Raw genomic sequence first — 25,767 nt, 5'->3', positions numbered from 1 at the left:
AAACATGCAGCAGAGGGTGTGTATTAATCAGTCAGACAAGTCAAAGCTACATTCAGTGTGAGCAGACTGTGCTACATGTAGCTAGCTAGCTTCGAAAGCATTTGGTGCTGCTTCTGCAATACTGCTGACAGGCAAAAGGGTTAGTGTGATCACAGCAACACAGCTACAGAAACAAAAGAGAGAGGAAGGAGGTTGTTCAGTCTTTACCTTCAGCTTCGTCTATATTAATCTTTTTCTGCTTTCTTTTCTCCGGAGCCTTATGGAGAGAGACAGAGTGGTTGGGTAAGGCCTGGCCTCGTGTATCAGGGATGTGCCCAGCCTTGCCGTTTTCCCCATGGGGGTGGGCTGAACCGGCTTTCCCTGAAGGCCTGTCCTCCCCCTGGGGGCCACAAGGAGAGCGGAGCGGGGCATTAGAGCCCTGATGAGTCATGGCGGTGCAAGTATGGGCGCAATTTATGACAACACATGGGGACTGGTGCTACTGATGATGAGGACGGGGACAAATTGTAAACAATTTGATGGGAAAGAGGGAACACGTGTCAATAATGGAGGCTGTTTTTGAGAGGGAAAATTAAATGGGATCTAAATAATTATGAAAGTGAAATATTGACTTGGTGTAATTCATAATCAGTGACATTCATTGGAAATTATTCTGGTAAAATATATACATTTGATTAGTTTTAACTAAAAGACACGTGGGGTGTTTCATTCAGATGGCAAACTGCCATGTCCAACACTGAGTACTAAGCATCACCAACATGTAGGCTAACAACACACACCACAACACTGCAGGGACCAACTATCTACAACTAAAACCCACACTACTGCCCCTGAGGTGAGAAATAAAGAGTGTTTTAGAATCAACCATGAAATCAATAAACAACCATTCCAGATGGTCATTGATCAGGTGAAACCCCAATAATAACAAGAAAACCCCCGACAGCGATCCAAAGTGCTATTGCCACCACCACCTGCATCCCTAAAGGGAGATTTTTAGAGGTTGCGAGACCCAGTGAATGCCCCTCCAGGGCAGGGTTTGTATCGCCTGGCCAGTGGGTTTGTTATGGAAGAAAGAGAATCAGCAAACCAGAGAGCAAAGTTGATGATGCATTCGGCCACAGGCAGACCACAATAATGGAACATTAGGAACCTTGAGAGTGTGACGAGGCTCTCAGTCCCAACAGCAACAGTGCACATAGTTACAGTCACACACAGCCCGAACATTGCCAGAGACACACATTGTAAACCTGCACACATCTTTAACACATTGCATACAGACATGGGTGATTGGAGACAGCATGAGAGACACTTAGTAGCGTGACATTGTCGACCAGGAAGTGAAGACATTCGGTGGGTTATGGAACATTCCAGAGCAAGAAGAGAATGAAATGGAAGTTGGAGAAGATCTTACTGTTGTTGATTGGTTTCTGCTTGTAGAGGCCGGGATGTGACTCTTAGAGGGAGCTACTTTCTGTTTGTCTGCTGAATGAAAGACAAGGAGCCCTTTTAGAGACTCTGACGTTCAATATGTTGTCAAAGAAAGATACCAGCCAACAGTTATTATTGACAGAAACTGCGTGTGTGCTCCTTGCCTTTTCCAGGAATGTGTTCTGCTATATCCAACACCACTCGCAGCCCATCCAGGTTGGAAATAGGAAGACCTAGATCTAAAGGCTCTGACTCCCCACTCTGCATTACACAGACACACACACACACACACACATATATGAGAAGAGTTAGAGGTTATCATATTAACTGTCTGTCTATTTCTGTCTGTCTATCTACAGGCAGCCAGGATGATGAGTGACTTACAATGCGTGCCACCAAGTCAGAGAGGTGCAGGCCGTATTTGGCAACCACAGGCCTGAGGACTTCAGTCACTGGCTTGGTGGGTTTAGCTTTCAGGCCCACAGACCGGTTAATAGGGACTAAATCCAGTCTAGAGAAGAAAAGAACAAAATTTTTTTTTCCCCATAGGTCTGTGCAACAGTAGCATCAGTGGCCAGTATGACAGATGACAGAAAGACAGAATGAATACATAACTGTTTAAGACTGTATGTTACTGTACCTGAAGAGAGTACGTTTTTCTAGTCGGAGGTCCCGAGAGCACAATGTCATACAGTCTTGGTCCAAAACAAGTGGCTGAGGAAAAAGTGAAACAGAACAAATTCATCATCAAAGATGTCCACCTAGTTGCACAACCCTACAGTTTGAAATTATTGACTCATAAGTAGAAAAAAGTGCAGCTTTAAAATTATTACAGATTTTTTTTTTTTTTTTTTAAGTTAAGCTTAAGCTTAAGCTTAATTTGGTTTTTGGTTAGATAAGCATGTTTGTAGCATTATTGTAGTTTAGGATACCTTCTCCCCTCCAACCAGGAAGAGGTCTATAGCTGCCAGGTTGATGCAGAGCTTCTCACAGAGGCCCAGCAGCAGGTCCCTGATGGACACTCCGGCCCTCAGTGGCACAGAGCAACATGAGCCGTCCGGCAAGCTTATGTTACACTGCCTCAAGGGGGCGCTGCCCACTCCGCGCTCTGCTGACCCTGCACCACGGGAAGCATCACCCTGGATGAAGAAAACAAAGACAAGGACAGGGAGGGGGTGAGGAGGCAAGACAGGGAGAAGAGGGTTAAAAACAATAAGATGGAGTTTGAGCAGAGAAAAAGAGTAAGTTTGACAATATTTCTGTAATCTCAATTCTTTTACTCAAAGTTACTTTTAAAGTATATCAATTAAAAATCAGAGGGTGAAGATAAAGCTGCTCCACGCTGATGTGAATATCTATGTGCCTATTACTGTAATGCCTAAAATGATTATCTAGTGATGTCTCATTCTAGACTGACCTCATTCTTGCCTGACCCTGATGTCCCCAGCTCCAGACTGGCTCCTGATGACAGTGAACCCTGGGATTCACGGCGGCCATTACTGCCAGAGAAATCTGAAAGGTAATAAAGTCATCAGTAGTGTCTAGAAGAAAGACAACAGGGGAATAATTCCAAATCTCTATATTAAATATAAAAATATCTTTCCAAATTGAATGTGCCAATTTTTTAAAATAATATATTTTTAAGCATGTTTTTCAGGTGTTTAAATCTGCAACTGATTAGCTTTGAGAGGAATCCATAGTCATATGAAGAATCAAGGAACTCATACACTGACACTGAAAAAACAAAAACCAAAACAAAACTACTGACTATAGTTGAAGTCAGCCAGCTCTCGCTTCTTGGGGCCTTTTCCGAAGCTCCTGTTGCGGGACCAGGAGAAGAACATGCCTTTCCTCCTATCTCCTGAATCATCCCTGCTGTCCTCATTCAATGAACGACCAGATTTGCTCTTTTTGTCCTCCTAGAACACACAAACAAAATCAAATAGGGGTAGAAGCAAAGACAGGCACACATGACATATGCAAACCCATTAGAGCACAAGCACACACGCACACACACACATTGGTCATGTGTGTTGTGTTACCTTCTTGGGTGTGGAGAGGTTGGAACGGTCAGAGCCAGTGGTGCTGTGTTTGGAGGTAGGGCTGCTGGGGATGTGGTAAGGGTCAGGCAGGGGCCTGCCCTCTACCTCTGCCAGCATACACTCCTGGTACAGCAGAGACTTGAGAAACCGTGTGTAGCTGTCAAACTTCATCAGGTTGAAGATCTTAAGAGGGAAAAGGAAGGAAAGAAATAATAAGTGAACAGAACATACAGGAAGGAATGCACACAAGCACACAAAAAGAAGGAAAAAATGGCAAAAAGATTTAAGAAAGGAAGTTTAAACAACAATTAAAAAGGGAAAGGAAGGAGACTAAAAGGTAACAGAAGGAAAGAAGACTGAAAAAATTGATGACGACAAGATGCTTGCAGATGTTGAAAGGACATCAGATGATTCTTGATCTACTGATGATTCTGTTTTCTTGGAATGTTAAAATCTAGGCTTCGTTCACAGGATGACGCTAAAGGAGAAGGCCATGGGGTCTTTAAAATCAAATGTGTCTGTCCTCTGGGGAGCATGAACATGCCCAATGAACTGAACTAAAATCTGCCTAGATTTCAATATTTCTTGTATAAAAGTGACATTGGGTATAAAGTATGTTTATATGTATATTTGTGTCCACATGTATGTGTAAGTCTAATTCAAAATCTTAAATGAATTGCACTACAAGATCTTTTTACAAGTCAAGGGTTATTCTGGAAAAGCTAATCTCAGGCTTTGATATGTGTGTGCATATTTGAAAGAATATGTGTGAGTGTTTGATGTGTAAAAATATAGAGAGTGATGGTGAGGATATCCTTCTAGCCTTGTGACTCTTATCAGACTGAACATCTGTACTCAGCTGCTGAAATCAATAGAGCTTTTCAGCAAGTTTTCCCCCTTCTACAACATGCACATCTAAGAAGCCATTCACATCCATGATGCTAGACAGCAGGCTGAAATGAATAGTTGACTAATACTAATACTAATACATTTTCAACAGGGGTCTGTTTTGATTCAGTTTTATGAATAACAATAAATTGGTCCTTCAGGGAGAGCCTTTTTTCACTTCCTGCTCACGAGGAAGAGGTCAGAGGTCAGTGTCATCAAAGTACAGCTTCTGGGGCAGAAGCTTCCTTTTTGACATAGGTTAGTGGTTATATTGAGTTTGGGGTTGGTGTGTGTTTTTAGTGTATAAGCTACCTGCAGTTGCTGCTCCTTGAACATGTCAGGTCGCGGGGCATTGAGTATGTCGTCAGCGAGCTGAGCTTGACTATCTATGTTGACCGGTGTTGTGGCTTTACTGGACAGGAAGCTGTTGTAGATCTCCCTGGCACGTTGAGAGAGCTGGAGAAGGTGGGAGATTCAGGAAAATGGGACGTGGAAGGTGGGGGAGAGGTTGAAGAAAAGATAAAAAAGAAGATAAGATGAGCAATGAAGACAGCTGATTAACACATTATTGCTAGAGGGGTGTAAATGGATATATTTTGTGATCTGCTACCTGCTTCTTGTCACTCTCAGGGACATGGCTGAAAAACTCACAAGCCTGCCAAAACAGGATGTTCTCCTCACTGAATTCTTTCTTTAGGAACTCCTGTAGCACAAGAATCAAATGTGGATCAAAAATTAGAAAAAATCAGACAAACTAATACAAACATGAAGTCAGAAGATAGAAGTGTTCTCATAATAATAAAGCAGAGTTAGTTGATGTGAGAAATAACAAATGGTCAGCCTGACATGATCAAACAAATGATATGACCACAACATGCAGCTCAAATATGGCTTTTAACTTGTGTGTCTGTCTTATATCAGCATCCACATATATACTAGGGTCTAGAAAGAGCATTTCAAACTCTCTAAAATTTAGATTTGATAGACTCCTCAGGTTTTTGTCTTGTGGAAAACACACCTTTCCCTCCCTATATATTTAACTCTGCAAAATGAGAGAAGTTTGATTCAAGTGACTGTTATGAGCATGTGCTGGCCAGCAGCAGTCATGTGCTGTCATAGTACCGAGAAGTAGCGGACTCCCACGGGATCTTGCAGCAGTCTCTCGAAACAGACGGCCCAGCTGGCCACTCTCCTTTCAGTGTGGCGTCGGTGGCTCTGGACACTGGGCAGGCTGGCATTACTATTCAGACTGTTGTCGCTGCTGCAGCCCTGCAGCTCCACGCTGTTCAGTTCTGTTCACACACCCAAGCAAATATACACAACATCAAAGAGCTGTACAGTAGTAGGGTGACCTCAGCCATAACATTTTTATAAAACAGCATAATAACATGGTCTGGATTATATGACATAAAATCAAGCTAATTATTTTTTTTCCCATTATTGATTATAACTGCCTCTCTGCTTTCTTGCTGTTTGCTGCACTGTTTCTCTCTGTCTGCAGGGGCTCTACTTGAAGCCAGTACTATCAGCAGCATGCCAGTGATAAGGCCAGAGTAACAGCCAGTCCAGTGAGACCTCCTCTACCCACACATGCTGTGGTTTTCTGTTGCTTTATCTTGTGCTTTGCAACACAATATCCATGCCACAGACTTTCATTCATACAGTTCCTACCATACTGATATCACAGATTGGACCCAGTAACTATTACTGTCACAACAGTAAATATCAGCAAAATCCAGTTCCACTGTCAGGCATTGTATCAGACAAAACTATGTAAAACAAAAACCTGTCTAGTTGTGGACAGGAGAGTTGAGTAAAACAATAATATTATATGCTCATAACATCACAATGCAATTCCAGAGAAAGTCAATAAACAAAAACATTGAGAAAGATCATGTACTTAAATCATTTATTAGTGCAAGAAAAGTATCCTCAGTAGCTGCAAATATCGCTCCACACTGTTCTCTTCAGCTCAGAACTCCGATAAGTGTACAAATGAACTATTAGTTCAGTAGCAAATATCTTAAACAGTACTGTTTTGTATTATGTTTACTCTCAGTTAAAAATAAGTTTTACTCATAAAGCCATATTCCAGAATTCCTATTAAGGAATCATTCAGAGGAGAGTCCAAATGCATCTAAGAATCGATTAATTTTCCCACCACTTACTCCATCTGTGTTTCTAATTTGTAGACAGATTTGCAAAGCAACAAGATCAGGAGGCAGAAGACAGAGGCACATTGAGAAGCTGAGAATAACCTTAATAAAGGAGCTTCAGGCCTGATGGACTGAAAGTAGGCTGCTAAGTTGAGATAAAACAAATACAAGAACAGCCAGAGGGAAAGCATCAGCGGTCAGGTGCCTGAGACGACGCAAATCCTGCAAATAAACTGAAAGACCAGTATCCTGCCTGCAGTTAAAAGTCCTGTGTGATTTAAAACCTGGAAACTTGGCTATTAATAAATAATTCCAGTGTGATTTCCGCTTTTGCACATTTTTCTTCCGTTTAATGTTACCAATGACAGTTTTCACTCTGAGGATATTTTTCATCAGTTTTTCCAAACCGCTTCACTCTCATTCACTTTCTAACAGCATAGTAAACAACTCATGAGACTTCTACTTCAGTCAGTAATAGTAATATGTCTCTGTGAATGAGAAGTAAACATTTATCCATGCCTTCTCTAAACCATGTATCCTGTTCAGTGTCACAGAGGCTGGAGTCTTTCACAACATACACCCTCAACAGTCAGGTCAAGTAAATTTTATTTATGTAGCACCAAATCATCAAAAGTTACCTCACGGCACTTTTCATATAGAGCAGGTCGAAACCATACTCTGTCAGAGGGGTTTTAAATAGTTTGTTCACCTTAAGAACGGAGGAGAATTTTCTCAATAAGAACATGTATTCCTGTCAGTTTATCACAAACATTCAAAATCAACACATTTGGAGATACATGGTTTTCACTAGACAGGAAGGATATGAAAAATTGCAACGTGAAAAGAAACTAGTGACTGAAGCTGTCAAACAAATGTAGTGGAGTAAAGACTACAATATTTGCATAAAATGGAAATTTTTGAGTAAAGTACAAGTACCTCGAATTTGTACTTAAGTGCAGTACCTAAGTAAATGTACTTAGTTACACTGCACATCATAACAAGTCATATCAGACTATGAATAACATAAAAGGAGTCTCAGACATCATTCTATATTACTGTATTGTGTGACGTCATTATGTCTTTGTTTCTCTAATTCACACTGGGCACGATTCCCACATTCTTCCTTTGTGACAATCACAACTCATCCAAGCCAACAGACAAACCAAACCAAGCAAAATACTTACATCCAGTATAGTCTAAATTAAATGACGATTTCATTTAAAAAGAAGCCTGATTACACACAATTAGACATAACAATTTCTGTCAAAGGGTCATTCCATACCAACTCACCTAGGACCTCCCAGTTCATGTCATGGATTCTCTTTCTCCTATTGTGACAACTTCAACTTTAACTCATTAGAACTCAATAAAGCTAGTCTAGGCTAATAGTACCTGAAGCAGGTTTGCCAGATAAATCCAAAGTAATTAATTTCAATGGCAACATATCCTTCATATATAAAAGAGTGCAATCATAACTCATTTAATCACTGAGCAGCTTGATTTGATTTTGAGATCATGAAGCCCTGCTCTAGTGGAAAAAGTCTGAAAGAAGAATCCAACTGTCACAAGACAGCCCACTAAGTGTAGGCTTTATTATTGTTTTCTAATACTACTAGTTGAAGAAATTGGTTAAAAAAATTGAACTGCAAAATATGCATAATGAACTAAGAAGTTAAGATTAATATTTTGTCTAGACACACAGAACAAGATGAAATCATCTTGTATGCAACAACCCAAATCATTACAAACTGTAACTTGGAAATTTCCTGAACCAAATGGAAAACACTCAGTCGATATCACACAGAGATAGAAAATGTTTAAGTCAACATAGTACAAATATCTACCTATGAAATAATACTGAATGTAATGTTACAGTCGCTGAAGTATGCAGTAGCTATTTTCAAAAATGAATACATGATGAAGGAGTAATATAACATCTTTACATTTTTTTTAACTGTCTACAATGAATATGAGCACTTTCCCATAAAAAGTATCAAGGAAATTAAAATAATCTCTCTTAGGAAATATACAGTCAAATATCTTAAAAGTGGGGTTTTTAGCTCTAAAGCTATATTGCATTAATTCAAATTTGTTCCTCGCTGAAAGTTCAGGGTACGGAACAGGGGGATATGGGGGTTTTAACCTCTTTATAAGTAATAAAGGATGTAAGAAAGGATGCCTCTCATTTCATTTTTTTCTTCTTTCTGTTTGTTGCTTGTGTAGTCATGAAATAAAAAAAAAAAAACACCAAATAATATGTGCCTTCTAAAACCTAAATTTCACAAAAGATACATTTGCCATCTATGCAAAAGGAAGTTAGTCATTTACTGAAATATTTCACAGTGGAAATGAATAGCAGAGCTATTCAGTGTGTGTGCACAGTTAAACTTCTGTAATAGCAGATGATAAAGATATAATAAGGAAAACATTTACTTTCCTATTCTAAAAAAATTGAATTTGATCTACAGACAGCATTACTTAATAGACATACATACTTAATCATCACAGTATTCAGACTTGCAACAACACTGTTAAACAGAACAGCTGCCCTTCCATATTTATACAGACATGTTAAGCTCATCTGATTTCCAACCTACAGTTAGTTAGTTTGTTACAAAACTATGTACTTAACAAACCATCTCTGTCCTCTGATCAAGGAATTCCTATTAAACTTGAAAATCCTTAACAGAATTTCAGCCACAAACTATAACTAACCTATGGTAAGCTAAAACATCAAAGCCTTCTGCTGTTAATATGTTAGGTGTATTGCTCCTCTGTGCCTAAAATCTGCAATTTCCTTACTTGAAAAACAAGCATTTAAAGATCCAGCTATCACCTCACCTGGGTAGAGTTGGTAGGAGCCTGTGTGGTGCCAGCGAGGCAGGTAGCGCATCCTAAGGGGTATCCAAGCCCCTCCATCCATACTCACCCTATCAGGGCCTCTCACAACCTCAAACACACCAGTTTGAACACACAGTCCAAGACGGCGCATATACGCACACACACACAGATGACAACATCACAGGGAGGAGGAGAGAGAAGGAGGGAAAAAAGGAAGAAAAGAAAAAGGAGACTGAGGCAGAGAACAAGGCTATTGGTGGTGAGCAACCTGGCTGACAACCTGAGAGACCACATAGAGAGTCAGGTCACAACATGCACACGCACCCTCATGTAGTTCACACACACACCTCTGAGAGCTTCCAGGTAAGCGATACAAGCGCACACAGGCCTTAAGATGATGAATAATTCAGAGTCGAGGGAGGAGGGAACTAAAAACGCCAGAGCACAAACATGTATATGTGCACACAACACACACATACACAAAAACTGCAGTATTGATGAGGAGCTTGTTAAAGAAAAGCCACTACTGAGACTAATGAGGCCTGCAGCCCCCATATAGTTCAAACACACACACACACACACACACACACACATTGACTGACAGATGCATAAAATAAGGAAGAATATCTGTTATCCTAGTCTTGTCTTAACTTTTCTGACGAGTGAAAATAAATCAAAATTTGTGATTTGTGTTCCCACTAAGGTACAATACAAAATCTAATATATTACAGCCATCAGCTTTCAAAAATAACTTTGCAAGTACAGTCTGCCTACTGTATTGAACATAAAGTGACAGTTTTCAGCATATGCACACAAAAAAGACCGAAATTCATTCTACAATACCTGTGATACTTGAAAGGAAGTTCAGTTAAACATTTGAATGAGTCAAATGGGCAGTAATAAATGGCAGCATTGTGAAGATGGTAAATTATTGTTAAAAGCCAAAAGGGCCAACTCAGAGCTTGATAAATGGAAATATTTGGACAAATATGTTTCAGTTTTCTCAGCTTTTTGTCAGCTGTCACCATCTGAAATATTGCAAGAGAAGAATGGACTTTATTGTAACTCCAACAAAGCAAGGCAAAGGGGAGTGGAGTCCTATGTTCCACAGGAAGACAATGTCTACCCAAAGCTCAGCTTCTCACAAAATAATCAATAATCTGTACAACTGTTATTTGAAAGACTACAGGAATACATTTTTTAATTTGATGATAAATTCTGTGGAAACAGAAGCACTCAAGAAAAATTCACACTCCCTCAAGTTCTAAAATTAGAGTTGATCTTTCCATCTTTGATTATAAAAGCTAAAACCAGGAACATGGCTCATCCCATTGAGTTTAATTTTTTGTCTCATTTTTGAGTATTTTTAGCAACTTTCTCACAGAATTGTTTGGGTTGGCTGAGCAGGATTCCTGAGATAACATTCACCAGTTAGCCTTAACTGAGTTAATGAGTATCTCCACTCTGAATGTACAATATCAATAAACTACCATCCCAATCTCAGAAGGTAACAACAAAAGAGGCCATATCATTTACAGAGACACACAGAACATTTTTGCCAAAATAAAACTAAAAACAGACACATCAAGTGAGTGGCTTGCTGTGTGTACATGCTGTAACAATTGTTTTGTCCTAGTGATAATGATCTATACTTCTACTTTCCAGTTTGAACAAGTGGGAGGAACCATTTAACATTTTCATCCATTCCTATGCCATCATGTTCCATCACATGCACACACTGTAAATGTGGAAGCAGAGCCCACTTCCCTCACTAAGGACACTCTCTCCTCCAGAGACACGTGGTGTGAATAAGTAGCCATAAACACTTCTACATTAGAGCAGATTGTAAACATGTCTGCCATGGATTCTAAACCCCTTTTGTCTTGTTTCTCACCTCCTCTTCCTCCCTTTATCTCCCATCTGCAGTAAACCGTGTCTTTCAAGTGCATTTGTGAGGCGATAAAGCACCATTAGAAGTCCCCTAAATCTGAGAGCTGTTGTTGTTGTAGGCACATGCTAATTGCACAAAACACACAAGAGTTTACTTTAGATGAGCTCCAATACTACACAACCTGACAATGGAGCGAAGTCTATTCATTTACAAAGCAGTGTCTGAATGTCTGACATCCTGAAAAATCCTCAAAAGCAAATGTGGAATAACACTGAGTCAGATATTAACAAATCACTGAAGCCCCTTCCCCATATCTTTCTAACTGGGAGGACTATGCCCAACAATTTCTGTGACTTTCTCTGACAACCATGCCCACACATGCTGGGATTTGTGCCAGGTATGTGGAGACAGTAGACAGGACTCCAACCTCTCACTCTCTTTTGACATAATTACTTCTGTCACTTTTATGCATGCAACACACAATTATCTTGAGGAGACTCAGTCCAAAAGTTACACCATCATCCAATTTGTGCAGCTATAAACACCTTGCTAAGCTGAGACAACACTTGATGCAAACTTTACTTATTATATTATGTAATGCAGAAATTCAAATATTAACTACTGCATCTAATTCAAATCTCTGTATCACAAACATTTGTATAAAAATTAGAAGAGCAAAAGCAAAATGCTAGCCCGTCCTATCCATGGCTTGCCACTAAAAGTTCTCATGTGCAGCTCATATGTTTACAAATCTGGGACTATCTATAGGTTGCAGCCTGCCAACAGCAGCAGAGCAGACAGAGGTGGGGCAGCTGTTGAACAGGTCAAACCAGATTTGCTGTTGTTTATGTGAATTTAGTGACAGCTGCCACATATTAATGAGGTCAATATACCAAATGTAGTATTTCATCCCTTTACGTGCTACTTAAAGTTCATCAGAGCAACTAAAGGACTGAGGTGAGTGAATTTAGAGTAGTCTAAAATAAAAAAAACAGAAAATGGTAGAGAAGAAATGAATACTGGAGATCATGAGAAAGAGCATAGATAATGAAAACAGACAATGAGGATATCAGATGTTGAAAAGGCGTGTTTACTCACCTCCATCGGAGACTGCAGCAGACTGTAAAAAAGCACAGAGAGACATGGATTAGGATCTTCACTCATTACCCAGATGACACACATTCATACAAGCTCCAACAGAACATGTGGGCATGGATGCAGCTGCCCGGGCATGCACTTTTGGCCCCATGGACGACACAGACTGACTGTGTTTGTCACAGGACCTGGCCTGATTATCTCATACACTTTCACATCATGACACAGTAAAGTTAGCGCCCACACTCATTGTCTTGTGTGTGGGTGGAATCATCTGTGAACTGGCTGCACTTGCTCTGCAAGAAAACTTCCTCAGATGGGTGGGGCTTACTGTGTGCATGTGTGGATGAGTGTGTGTGAGGAGGTGAAAAGGGGAAGTTTAGGCCTACCTGCCCCCGATATCACAGTTAAGTGTGATGTTTGCTTGCATATTTCACAATCACCAATTACAGTTAGTTTATCAATTTCAACTCTTTAACCATCAGTTTAAACTTATCTATTCAACAGCTTTTACTGATTCACTCATTTGATTTTCAATCACTCTCTCCCTCATCTTTCACTCGCACAAACACAGACAAAGGCACAAATACAAACACATATTCAAACCAAACTTAATTTGGACTCAAATCCTATTTCCCTGACATAGGCACAAAAGAGCAAATAGATAAAAAACACACACTGCATACAATGCAGTGATTTTTATCCCAGACATGCTGAGCTGGGATGAGCTCATTCAACACAGACATCAGTAATGTAGCTAACTCTGGAACATAGTTGAAACACTCTGTGACTCAGAGGGAGCAAAAGGAGAGGAGTAGACAAAAGGGAGAAAGGGGGAAGAGAGAAAGACAAAGAGACAAATAGGAATGAGAGGAGAAAGGAGTGGGCAACAATTTAAGACGAGAAGAGAGAAAAGAGAATACAAATTATTTTTTACCCAAAGAGCTGATAAAATCAACAGAGTCACATATATGTGTCAGAGACTTTAGAAATTGTTAATCTGACCACCAATCTCACTAATGGTTGGCTTTGTGTCTGCTCATATAATAGAAGGCACGCTATAGAGCAGCTACTGTGTGTAGGCAGATATACTAGTTCTGAAGGTATTTTATATGCTTCACTTGCATTTGGAAATTAACTATTAATGATTTCATTATTAGTCAACACAGACACATGGGAGTCTCCTGGATGACCTGGTGTTTCTACAGAGTTGTGTTAGGGTCATGGGTGAGAAATGTTTCAGCTTCATTTCTGAGAAAAACAAGTAGTTTCTTCCTCATTTTGGCTTGTTGAATGGCACCTGATACAGTCACCACAAGTCTCATTGCAAAGCAGAAACCAAACCAGCCATCAAATACAAGTTTGAGCATATTTTGAAGATGTCGTTATTGCAATCCCTCAACAGAGAATTGTATTTTACGATATTATATTCAACCTAAACACTGAGCAGCAGGGTGTCCACACCCAATCCTTAACCTCACAGTGAAAGCTTACTAATAGATAGGGAAGTGCTACTACCTTGAGTAAACCCCCTCACTACCATGGGGAACCAGTAAATAGTTGTCATTTATCTCAGAGTATTTACATAAACTAATGTGGCCCAGTTACTGTCAGCTTTCTGCAGTAATGTGAGTTACTAAAAATCATTTATGTAAGACAACCACTTAACAAAGTATGAGTAAAACCATGGTAAGATGGCTTGATTTCTGACAGCCATGGCCATGTGTGCATAACAGGGCTCCCAGTGGAGTTTTAAGAACACATGTGCACAAAGAATGGAGAAAATAATGCTGTGACAACAGTGCACAGGATGAAAGAAAAGATGATCACACGTAGGAGCACTCTTTGTGTTTGAAATAATGAAAATGACTAAAACTGAAACTAGCCTACAACTAAAATAGAGGCTTCTACTGTAGCATTCAAAATAAGTCTGTTTCCACAGCTGAGCGGTACACTGTAAAGTTCAGAGACATTCACACTGTAAGGAATAAAGTGTGATCTGGTCTGGTTTCACACTGTACCATCACTCCAAATGCTCAGACATCCTCAAACAATTTCAAGAAGCCTTATATCTTGTCTCATATCACTAACCCAAAAAAATTAACCAACCTTTGTTCAAAAATATGCACATTTTACAGTAAACAGGTTACCTCAGTGCATGTAAATTCCCTCTCAGATTTCCCACCATAACCTAATTTCTGCCAGTAACCTTGTTCATATGGAACATGTTAACATGACAATTCTCCAGTCAAGCATGGTATTAGTCTTCAAAAATTAGCACAGCCTTTGATGTGAAAAATTGGAGCACATACAGATCCTGTAATATTCTGAATCAGATTCAATGTACACTATGTAAATCTTATTAAGTTGACCCCTTAGTACAGCATATGTACTGGTTTGATTAATGTGCATCTTGGCTATTTCCTCAGTTGGGCCAGCCTGTCCAGGCCATATGGCACAGCCAGCATAATCACAGGGATTAGCTATTTCAGACTGTCCTTGGAAGAGTAGAGGTTGGCACTAGTGTGTGAAAAGAGATTTGATGTGACTTTATAGCAGTTGATTGTGGTCGAACCGCCACAGAGGACATGAGAAAATGACAGAGGCAGAAACCTCACCAATGGAAACTGGTTACCCAATCCTCACGCTGATTAGAATCCCACACATTACACATCTCACACTTTTCAACAGCATGTATTCTGTCCCTGATGTGTATGCATTTCTAATGAGTGTGTTATAATATGCTGTGTATTTTTTATGGGTGTAGCTTACAGTATGTATACATATGGTCAACATCTGTTTGAGATGTGTACTTTGTATGTAGGTACATTCTTTTGCATACATGAACTTGTGTGTGTCTCTCTCTCTCTCTGTGTGTGTGTGTGTGTGTGTGTGTGTGTGTGTGTGTGTGTGTGTGTGTTCACTCCCCAATGCTCATTCATCTCAAATGTGATCACTTCCAGGCATACTCAGTGGTGGACTGGCTTGGCCCCTGATCGAGGCCCCAAGTCCCCTTTCCTCTCTTTTGCTCCTTTAACTTCCCTCTAACCTTTTCTCAAACTCCCTCCTTTTGTTTGTTCTTTTCCTCCTCTCCAGTCATCATGCTCTGTCCCCCATTTCTCTCCTTCCACTCATCCCTCAAGTTATTCTCTTCTTCACTCCCTCCTTTCTTCACCCTTTCCCCACTCATTCCAATAGTGATTCCCCCTCCTCTCCTGGCAGGTCCTGGTCATTCCTGACAGCCCACAGGGAATGATTGGGGTTTTCCAGACTTTCCCTCCATTCCTCTCCCCAACCTCCTATCCACATAGAAACATGCAGCTGGAAAATGTTATAGTCTTGATAATATAGAGTCATAATCATATCACATCTATCTCCCACAGTATATAAGACAGAGGTCCTGCTACCTCATAGGCCCAATGTGTACTACTTTTTGCCTCCATTGCAGACTTAGTAAACTCTACACTGCCTCAGCATTATTGGCAGTGTTCCCCTATACAGTATAACACTATGTCATAGCCCCAATATTGTCTGCGGTTATTGTCTTCTGATGCTGGTTTCTCACAGATATTAATGGGGCTTTTATGTTCCCTTCATACAGTAAATGCAATGATAAGATCAGCAGAAAAAAGTGACACAGCAGCACATGACTGATGGTCGTGATTATGGTTTCCATGGAGGACTTTTTGTCAGAGGGAAAAAAAACAGTTCCAAGCAAAACCTCAGAATGTGTGTCTGGCTCTGAATTTTGTGAATTTACACAGAGCTGTAGCTAATAGTTTCTTCTTATCAATTAACATGTCAACACACATAAATGATCTCAGATAGTCTGTAGTTTTATTACATCTCATTCTGCACTTTAAGTCTTTATCCTTCTGTGCCTCTTTTATATTATATTTTCTATCTTTTGTCTATTCTTCACTCTTGCTTTGTCCTCGCTGCTGTAATGAGTGAATTTCCCAGTAAATATGGGCTAAATAAAGTCTATCTTATCTTATCTTATCCCAATCCACAGGCCTGCTGAACTGGAGAGGATTTTGAGGGCAGGCACAAAACATAAGGCAGCCACCTCTGACTGCACTCTACAATCATTTCAATGATTACATAGAATAATGGTTTGTTCCTACTATACGTGACAACTGCAAAGGCATAATTATACTGACAAACTACCTCACAGGCAGCTTAACTTCATTCAGAGATTTGACTTTCTCTTAAATTAATGTGCACCAAAATCAAGGCAGGGGATATTTTTCTGGTTTAAGCATTCAGGCATAGGTGTTATTGTATTAGTCTGCAATTTCAGGTTGACCCAACAGAATTAGCAGTTCAAACAATACTACATTACCAGGATAACAACACTGATCTTTTGGATTTTGTCTCATATAGCCTAATATTTTTTAAATATATGGATGTCAAATCTGAGGGATGCTGGCATATCTTCAATTAGATCTTGGAATTTACAAAAACGAATTAAGTCTGTGAAGAACTTGTTTTTGGTGTTCTGAGAAGTGTTGTGCTCAGAACAGTGTCACAGTGGAATGTGTTGTGGACATTTATACAATGCGTTTCACATCATTCTGACACCCACTTCAGCAAAAGATAAGACGGCTGAATTACATCTGCACAACAGCCATACAGTGGTCTGAATAAGACGTCCAGGCCAATTTTTCATTCACATTCTGACCCTGTTTGTACACATGGCTCATTCGGGTCTCTAGAATTACAGAGAAATGTGTGTCACATCATCAACAAGTAACTGATAGTGGATTTAGAGTGGACAGGACATTGTATTGCATTATAAAATAACCAGTTGAATTATGTGCAATTTTAAGACCTTTTTTCATCTACAGGTCACAACTTGTTCATTTACCTAAATCCTCCGTCTTTCAGCTCCCTGAACATAAATTGCCACCTTGTATCCACATGCCTGGCCTGTTTATGCTGGGTTTGTGTGCATGCGTGCGTGTGTGTGTGTGTGTGTGTGTGTGTGTGTGTGTGTGTGTGTGTGTGTGTGTAGGGAGTGGCTGGTCACTGTGTGTACAGGTCCCAAGTGCTTTATTAGCTGTGACTAGGGGGAGAGGGGTGACTTACATCATCTGTTATGAAGCTTGAGTGTCAGGTTCAAATTCTGACTAAACACAGGGCATAATTTACAGCCTGTTCATTCTCAGTTATCATAATATTAATACTTTGAAAGCAATAAAAGTCTTCTTAAACAATCTCGAGTTTCCAAAATGCTCCCCATCTGCGTGTGTGCACCTGGGCGGACAATGATTCCTGGAAAATGACACAGTTTCATAGGATAGGATGACACAGAGCAGCCAGTAACACTTCACATAGTGGATAAAAACTGTCTGTGGGAGAAACTGGGATAACATATGTACTCACACACACAAAGACAACACTGTTTGTACCACAGGAACCTATTCCTGGCTGCATCACTGGAGCTGCAACTGCCACCTTTGGTAAGGAATAAGAATCTACCCTTGTAAGTGTGCAAGTGAAAGATGACTGAGGAACCTGAATTGAACACTGAACATATCTTCTGTCTGCTCATGTGCCTGTAAACACTGGCATTACTACAGGAGACCACACCTATAACTGTACAACTGACACACACATGCTGCCCTTAAAAGGTGACTTAGAATTCACAACACAGATTTCCAGTCGGCACACGCGCAAACACATACACACTTCCAACTGAAGAGGAAGCTGCCTCAGTATGTGCGTGCCTGTGTGTTTACTTTTGAATATGAGGTGAATAGTGGCTGCCATTGAGAAGACCAGTCTCCCTGCCAGGTTTGGCAACCACAAAACCGCTTAGCTTTAGTGTAGCTTAACTCTGAGGGGAAAGGATGAGGTGAACAAGCTGATTAGGTTCTAATGATCCAAAAGTCAAATGGGGCTCTGCAGGTGTGAGCCGGAGCGAGGATGATTTTCATGCAAATCTTAGGATGAGGTTGGACAAACCACAAATCGAACTACCACCTGAAAAAAAAAATCAGATTTTTAGGAAGAATTTAAAAGACATAACTGACTAAATCAATAAATAAACAAACATACAGGAATCAGCAAACTCAGTGCCAATGGATCCTGTGTTCACCATCTCAACGTCCCCACAAACATTTCAAGACGTTACTTTTTATTCCAAAGTGAAATCCTCTGTGACCATCTCTGGAATTCTTGGATAAAGCCCTAAATCCCTGTGATGCACTCAGGAATCAATAACCACTCTCTATGAAAGGCAGGAATGCAGATAATGGTTTCCGTACAATACAGAGTCACATAGGAGATATGACTCAGAGGCTGAGCCGCTGATAAATGCCTCTTTTGCTTGGCTTGTTGCCTTAAATGCCCAACTGTCACACAGACGGAACAGGGAACGAGACGTAAATACAAAACATTCTGATCAAATACCTCTGTCTAACCACATGCAAACACTCTCACAGCTGCCAGTCGACACACTGAATTTCACAAGAAATAAGAGAGTTGACTCAGCTCATCTTCCCATTGCATTACACATGTCTCACTTTCTTTAACACACAAGACGAGCCTTCAAGGTCAAATGTACAAACCATATGACTCACAGAGACCAGGGGAAAAAAATCTCTTTCTCTCTTAGCCCCATTTGTCTCAATCTCTGGCCCTGTCTCTCCCTCTCTTTCTCTTTCTCTCTGTCGTCTGCTCTGGCCCCAAACACATCTGGCTTTGAGAGGAAGAGAAACAGCCTGGAGCCGTCTCAAACTCTTGTTAGTCTTTCTTTCCCTCTGTCTCACTTTACCTTTATACAGACTTCTACAGCTTGCCACCAACATGTCCATTCTCTCTTAAAAACACCAGACAGAATAACTTGTTCATTTAAACTTCTGTCCTGTTTGTTTCCCAAGATTCCCTATCTGCTACCTCTCGTATTTTGTCTTCATTCATCTCCATTTGTCTGTCTATATGCTCTCCCTCCCACCCCATCCCTCCTCTCATATGGTCCGAAGGTGATGGATTCCCCTTATTCTCCTTGCGTACTTTGCCGTAGGAACCTACTCCCTCCCTCCATCTGTCCTTGTCTCTCTCACTTGTGGTGACCAGAACAACACTGGTATGCACTGTGGTTTGCACTGAATGAGAGTCTCACTCTCCTTTTCTCTTTCTCTTCCTGGTTAAAATCATCCTCTGCTGACTGTTGCTACTATCTGTACAAAGGGAAATCCAAAGCCAGAGATCAAAACTGATGCCTACCAACCAGGAAAAGTGCTGCTGAAGTTTTTCCACTAGTGACACTTTGGCAGGATTACAGCCAGACTTTGGTTTGATATTAAAAACTACTTTGGCTTATAAATCAGTAAATGTGGGAATATTTGAATCCAGCTGTGATTAAGTTTGCTTCTATTGACATATGAATATATGACTAGAAGAGTAAATAAGTAAGTAAGTCTCTCTCACAGAGGTTGTGCACTTAATCCATAAAGACCACTTGTAAAGTATTACAAGTGTGTGTATGTATGTGTGAAGAAGTGTGTGTACTACTCACAGTATTGAAGTTCCAGACCCGCTTGAAGGAGAGCCTCTTCCTCAGGCTCATCCTGCTCCCCTCACACAGAGGAGGAAACCCACTGACTGCTCAATCTACATATGTGAACCACACAAACACACACACAGTCACAAGCACGCTGACAGAGCTTCTTCTGCGGCTATCTAGGGGAGGAAATTCATCCAGACAGCTGACTTGAATAGAGCCATGCCTCAGCACCTCTGTCTCTCACACATACACGCACAAACCTCAAAATTAGCTCTTACTATCTGCTAAAGTTGTAGGGAGTAAATCTGACTCTTAACATACTATGTCTTTCTCACTACATTATATACCTCTCCTACCCGCTCACACACACTCACTCCTCCACACACTGAGCTGATAGACTGACTAGGAAGTTCCATTCTCTCGCAGACACACACGCCAACACATACACACACATGCAGCTCCGTTTCCATAGTGACACGCCCCCATGAGGCAGCAGTTACAGAAACGGGGAGGGAACAAAGGTCAGTCTGCCAATCACGCTGCAGCACAGCATTTACCTCCCCACCCTCCTCCTACCCTCCCTGTTCAAATCACAGGTTTAAGGTATGATCAAATTCAACCGTGATGGATATTTTCGAATGATGTACGAAATTAGTTGTCTCTATTGCTTATTGGGAGAGGAGAATAAGAAAGAAAGAAAATAATAAGAGGACATTTAATCTATAGCATTCACATTTAAAATAACTGATGAAAATCCTGCAGGTTTGTTGAAACGGTCAACATGAGCAGACAAAGGCACTTCACAGGACAGAGCAGCCTACTTCAGCACACACACACATACTCTCTTTCTCTCTGGCACACACAAACAAAGGCTGCAATTGAATTTGTGCATATGGCCTTGAGCCTACACCTTGCTCCCCCTAATTTCCTGTTTTGGCAAAAAAGAGTTAAGAGTTTCTGTCTCTCTTTCTGTTTTCCTTTTTATGCCACTATCTTTGACTGTGATGACTCAATTATGTGCTAATAGGAAAACATATACAGTAAATGAGTGTGCATGTGTGTCTGTTTAACCTGTCCAGCAGATAGCAGCTGAATCAGACAGTCAGACAGTATGTGTGTGTTTATGTTTGTGGATCTTTGATTGCAAATATTCTATTTAAAAAAAAAAAACAACCAAAAAAAAAAAAAAAAACTAAAACATCATCATAGCATTGTTTTATGTGTGTTAAGGTAAGAATTCCCATGGCAATGTAAACTGTCTTCCTTAACACCCACAGTCATGTATGAGCTTTTCTACTCGTCTTTACTCTCTGGACTGGACCAGTACCAGCTAGGTGGAATCCAAGTATTTTTCAAAGGTGATATAAAATAGTCCAGCCACAGAAAACTTTCCTTGTCTTTGTATTTCGTCTGTATTTATTTCAGGACTTTCCTCATGGGATGTGACACCACCCAGAAGAATCAAAAACATCGAAGAGCTGAGCTACATGCAGTAAAAACCTGAGAAAAACCAGTAAACATTAAGAGCTATATGAGGGCCTTTGTACACTACACTTTTTTCTAATTATTTCTGTTGAAAAAGTGCCACCTTAACGGTTACTGACCAAAAACAGGACATTTTTAGTTTCTTTTCAGCAACACAAGCACTAGGCTTAAAGTGCAGTGCCATATTGTTGTTAAAGTTAATGTTAACCTTCCACCTCCACCGTATCATAGCAACATCAGGGATGGCTCCAGCACTCAACCCCCCTCTGCGCCCCCACTACCACCATACACACACTGAGGCTGAAGGTGCTGCCAAAGCACTAATTAGTTAGTTAGAGCTTCTAGTGCTTAAGAGGCCACCCAATGGAACCCTAATTTTTAAAACTTTCAAGTTTGCCTGGTTCAGTTAATTATATCAATGCACCCCAAAGCCAGTAAAGCCACATTGTTTAAACCTTGGGTGATTCAATTCAGAACTGGTCTTTCACACGTTTTTCTCTGACAGGTCAGGAAGAACTGTAAGTGCTGTATGAGTAACCTGTGCTCAAGCTCAGCCCAAAACATTATCTGTCAATGCAGGGGAAGAGAGAAGTGGCACAGCGCCACACAGGATAAGAGGGATATGACAAAGTTTAAGTTGGCTCAATCCACATCCTGATGAGAAAAGGAAGAGCGGAGAGGAGGCAGAAAGAGAAGAGAAGACATTTCTCATGTCTCACTCCTTTCTTTAGCCTAATTCCTGTGGTCTAGCCAAGCAGCTCTGTTTCCTTTGTGTATGTGTGTGTGTGTGTGGTAGATCATGGTCTCTTCTAGGGCAGTTCAACATAAAAGGGAAACATTCCCTTCTGTGAATATCAGATGACAGTAAGACAACAGGGCTACACATGCAGGAAGACACACACATGCAGTCCACATGTTAAAAGTTTGTAATGAGTCATTTTTGTGCTTCTACAATAAATTGGCATAACCGTAAGCTCTTTTAAGATAACCATAAACATTTACATGGTTAAAATATATATGGTTAGTTAGTCACATATATTCACAATGTATTAGCTATATCAACATTTGATGTATACATTTGGATCATGGTTCATTAAATACTTGATAAATGCTGATGCTTCACTACATCAACACAAACTTGTCATTGAGGTGTCCTGTCACCGGTTTGCAAAATTGCCCATCATGGTCAAATACACACAGATATAACAGGGTTAGCAACCTTGATATAAACAGAACAGTAACATTCCCAACAACTGATTAATTGCTATCAAATTCAGTTTATATCAGAATATTCCCCAACCTTACTTCTGTTATCTTGCCCAACCCCTGTGCATGATTTTTCTTTTGCAAATCATTATCATACTGAGAAACATTTTAAAAGTTCACACTTTGAGATCACAAATAGAGGAAACTGGAACCAGTGTCTCCAACATATGAGGAATCAACAGGTGGTTTTCCTTAATGGCTCGGCTAGCTAACAGTTAAGTAACAAGAACACGGAAATTAAGGGCTTGCTGTGTATTAGCTTACTTCCAATCTCTGTCAAAAGAAGCATATTTTCTCTGCAGAGAAGAGTTTATCGCACCTAATTCTCTTTTCTCTGTTGTGCACAAAAACACAGAAATCCAACTAAACTCAACACTGCCCTCTGCTGTTGTTATTGAGGTGGGGCGCGCACCCCCAATAACAACAATCCATAATGATTGGGAGCATCAGCAGCTAATGAGGCAACACACCCACATCTAATTATATATAGGGGGTCAGCATGTATGTGTTGGCCAAAATAACAGAAACACTTCTAATACAACTGTGCAGAACTGTGCTCAAAGCATCATCAACCGTCTTTTATTTTGTCTCTGTAAACTGTCTTATGTGTCCCTGAAAATTCACTTATGAAACCAGTAACTATCAGATCACTATTAAAGATGACACAAACTGCCACTTGATATTATACTGAATATGACACGTGTTGCCACATTTCTAAATTAGAATTTACAGCAATTGTTGGCTAAATATTTGGTGAATCAGTCACAAACACTGCTAAATTATGTAAAAAGGAAAGAGGAGAAATATTGAAAATCATGATGACTCATGACAAACACAGGAAAACTGCACAAGTAAAGAGGAACAGTGGTCACAAGTAGACCCCACCAACAGACTGTCTGAGACACTTGACAGGATATTTGCTTAACAGCTAGTACAAACTACAGCCTCAAAGTGGTAAGTGTTTTCTCTAGTTTTGTCTATACCCTGTATGCATGAGTCAATTTAATACACAGGCTCGCAACTGACTTATCATATGATGCTGTTTGATTGTGCTGATGTGGTAAACTGCACCCATCTGGCACTTGATGAAGATAAAAAGAAGCACTTGTGTTTATTTGAAATTGGAACTATGTCTGATGTGACTCCTGGCCTCCTGAGGTGTTTCATGTACAGGAGCAGCGTTGATCCTGTCCCATCATCTGATTTTCCTTCTCCAACGCGCTCTGCTCCCAGGGGATATCACGAGGAACAGACACACACACACACAACCCCTCACAGAGCAAGAATACACACGCATTGAGGAAGAAATGTGTGTGCAGGTTCTTATCTTTGGGCGTCTGATTGTGTGCTTATTCACTTTTTAGCAATATGAATGAGTTTTTTATGCCAATGTGTGTGTGTTTGTGTAAGTTTGCGTTTGTGTAAGTGTGTGTGTGAGTGTGTGTGTGTGTGTGTGTGTGTGTGTGTGTGTGTGTGTGTGTGTGTGCGCGCTAGGTCAGGGGGCTTGCAGCCCATTCTCTTCTCACTGTTGTGTTTAGTGAAATAATGTCCTGTGCTGCTTTCCACCACACTGTCAAAGCCCCCTCATTCAAAATTGCATAAGTCCACACACAAACTCATATACAACTACTGACCTGTTAGACTACATGAATACAATATTGTGGACACCATAAAGTCATTGCATATACTATTATATATACTAGCAGCACATACAGACATTTTCTTTGAGACTCGTGGAACAAAACAAATACAGTTTCTTCAGCTGAATTGTCTACCAGACTAAACCACAGAATCAACAGGTTCCCCACAACAGAGCCAAAAACAGCCTGTTGATTGGCCTGTGCAGGTCACATGATCTGTCATTCCAGAGATAGGCCTGACTACTACTTTCGGTACATTAAATTCATTTTAAACAAAACTGATATATAATGGATTATTATCATGGAGAACCAGGTCCAAAAGAGCAACAGAAAAAAGAGTGGTGATGAGCAGTAGCTTTAGTCAGGCTGTTTATACAAATAAAACTTCACAATCACCAGTAAGAGTTTGATATGAGCAAGAATTCATGAATAATTTCTTCAGCTCCAGAAATGTAGGTCTAAAACATTCCCGATTGTGTAATGTAGTCTGCATGCCACATGACAGAAGCAAGGGAGTCATCTATAGAATCAGATATAGGCTGCATCAAATATGGGGAGAAGAAGACACACACACACACACACACACACACACATAAATACCCCACACACATGCACACACAGCTCATTTACTCACTGGATCAGCGGTGGTTTCAGAATCCACACTCAAAGTTTGCTGCTCCATGAAGAAAGAGACAAGTAATCCTCAGCACTGTGTGTGAGAGCTCCCCTCAGTCCACATTGTCATCAGCTGTTGAATGTGTGTCTGTGTATGTGTGTGTGCAGGGGGACGAAGCAGCGAAGCTTGATGGCTTTCAGATGTCCAAACCGCTACAGAATGTCGCTGTCGCTGGATTTCCCTTCCCTCTCGCTTACTCTCTCCCTCATCCCCCTCCTCCTCCTCCTCCTCTCTCTCTATCGTCTCCCTCGCCCTGCCTCTCTTCCCACCCTCCCCCCCACCTCTTTCTCTGCTTTTCCACCCACCCTCATACAATTTTTATTCCACCCACACTGCTGTGAGCTGAGAGACACACACATTCACTCACTCAAGACGAATGTGGAGGCATGGCTGCAGAGGGAGACCCCTTGCCATTAAGAAACACACACCCACACATAAAATCAGTGCTGAGTTGAATGTGTTACCTTCAGTGCTCTTCTGTCATCTGCTTAGTATGCTCTACGCATGTCTGGAGCACAGAGAGTAAACTGACATTCGGGGGTGGTGGGGTGCAAAAAGAAGCAAAACAGCGACAAATGGATTCATGAGTGTTTAGCAATGATCTATTCTGGAGGACTGACAGGAGACAAAGCAGATAGAAAAACAGAAAGATACAGAAAGTACACAAGAGGGAGAGCTAAGAGAAACCTCCAGTTGACAGCAAGGATTGATATCTGTAGCAATGATTAGAACTAGGCTTAGAATTAGCTGCATTCCTCAACATGCCTTCACACACAGTGGAGGTACTCACTCTAAAACCCTCTCCCCCCACACACACACACACATGCACCTCCCGCCCGTCCTCCA

General features: G+C 40.7%; 1 protein-coding gene across 5 annotated transcripts in view; it reads right to left on the bottom strand.

The window, feature by feature from the left end:
- rgs12b (regulator of G protein signaling 12b) overlaps positions 1–25,767 on the bottom strand; it is a 46,765-nt gene that overhangs the window by 2,335 nt on the left and 18,663 nt on the right. For 2 of the 5 annotated variants that reach the window (XM_018664686.2, XM_018664687.2), the window contains exons 6-18: positions 12,345–12,366; positions 5,481–5,650; positions 4,969–5,061; positions 4,671–4,814; positions 3,471–3,653; positions 3,197–3,347; positions 2,846–2,940; positions 2,361–2,567; positions 2,069–2,142; positions 1,813–1,939; positions 1,593–1,689; positions 1,412–1,482; positions 208–379 (exon numbers count right to left, since the gene is read on the bottom strand). In XM_018664686.2, the coding sequence (XP_018520202.1) occupies positions 208–379; positions 1,412–1,482; positions 1,593–1,689; positions 1,813–1,939; positions 2,069–2,142; positions 2,361–2,567; positions 2,846–2,940; positions 3,197–3,347; positions 3,471–3,653; positions 4,671–4,814; positions 4,969–5,061; positions 5,481–5,650; positions 12,345–12,366 (1,606 nt within the window). The remainder of the gene's footprint in view (positions 1–207; positions 380–1,411; positions 1,483–1,592; positions 1,690–1,812; positions 1,940–2,068; positions 2,143–2,360; positions 2,568–2,845; positions 2,941–3,196; positions 3,348–3,470; positions 3,654–4,670; positions 4,815–4,968; positions 5,062–5,480; positions 5,651–12,344; positions 12,367–25,767) is intronic. The other 3 variants (XM_051070819.1, XM_051070820.1, XM_051070821.1) reach the window with 3 other exon arrangements.

The sequence above is a fragment of the Lates calcarifer genome, linkage group LG5 (assembly GCF_001640805.2).
Source record: "Lates calcarifer isolate ASB-BC8 linkage group LG5, TLL_Latcal_v3, whole genome shotgun sequence".
Taxonomy (NCBI): domain Eukaryota; kingdom Metazoa; phylum Chordata; class Actinopteri; family Centropomidae; genus Lates; species Lates calcarifer.
This window is presented reverse-complemented; position numbering and strand designations above follow the sequence as displayed.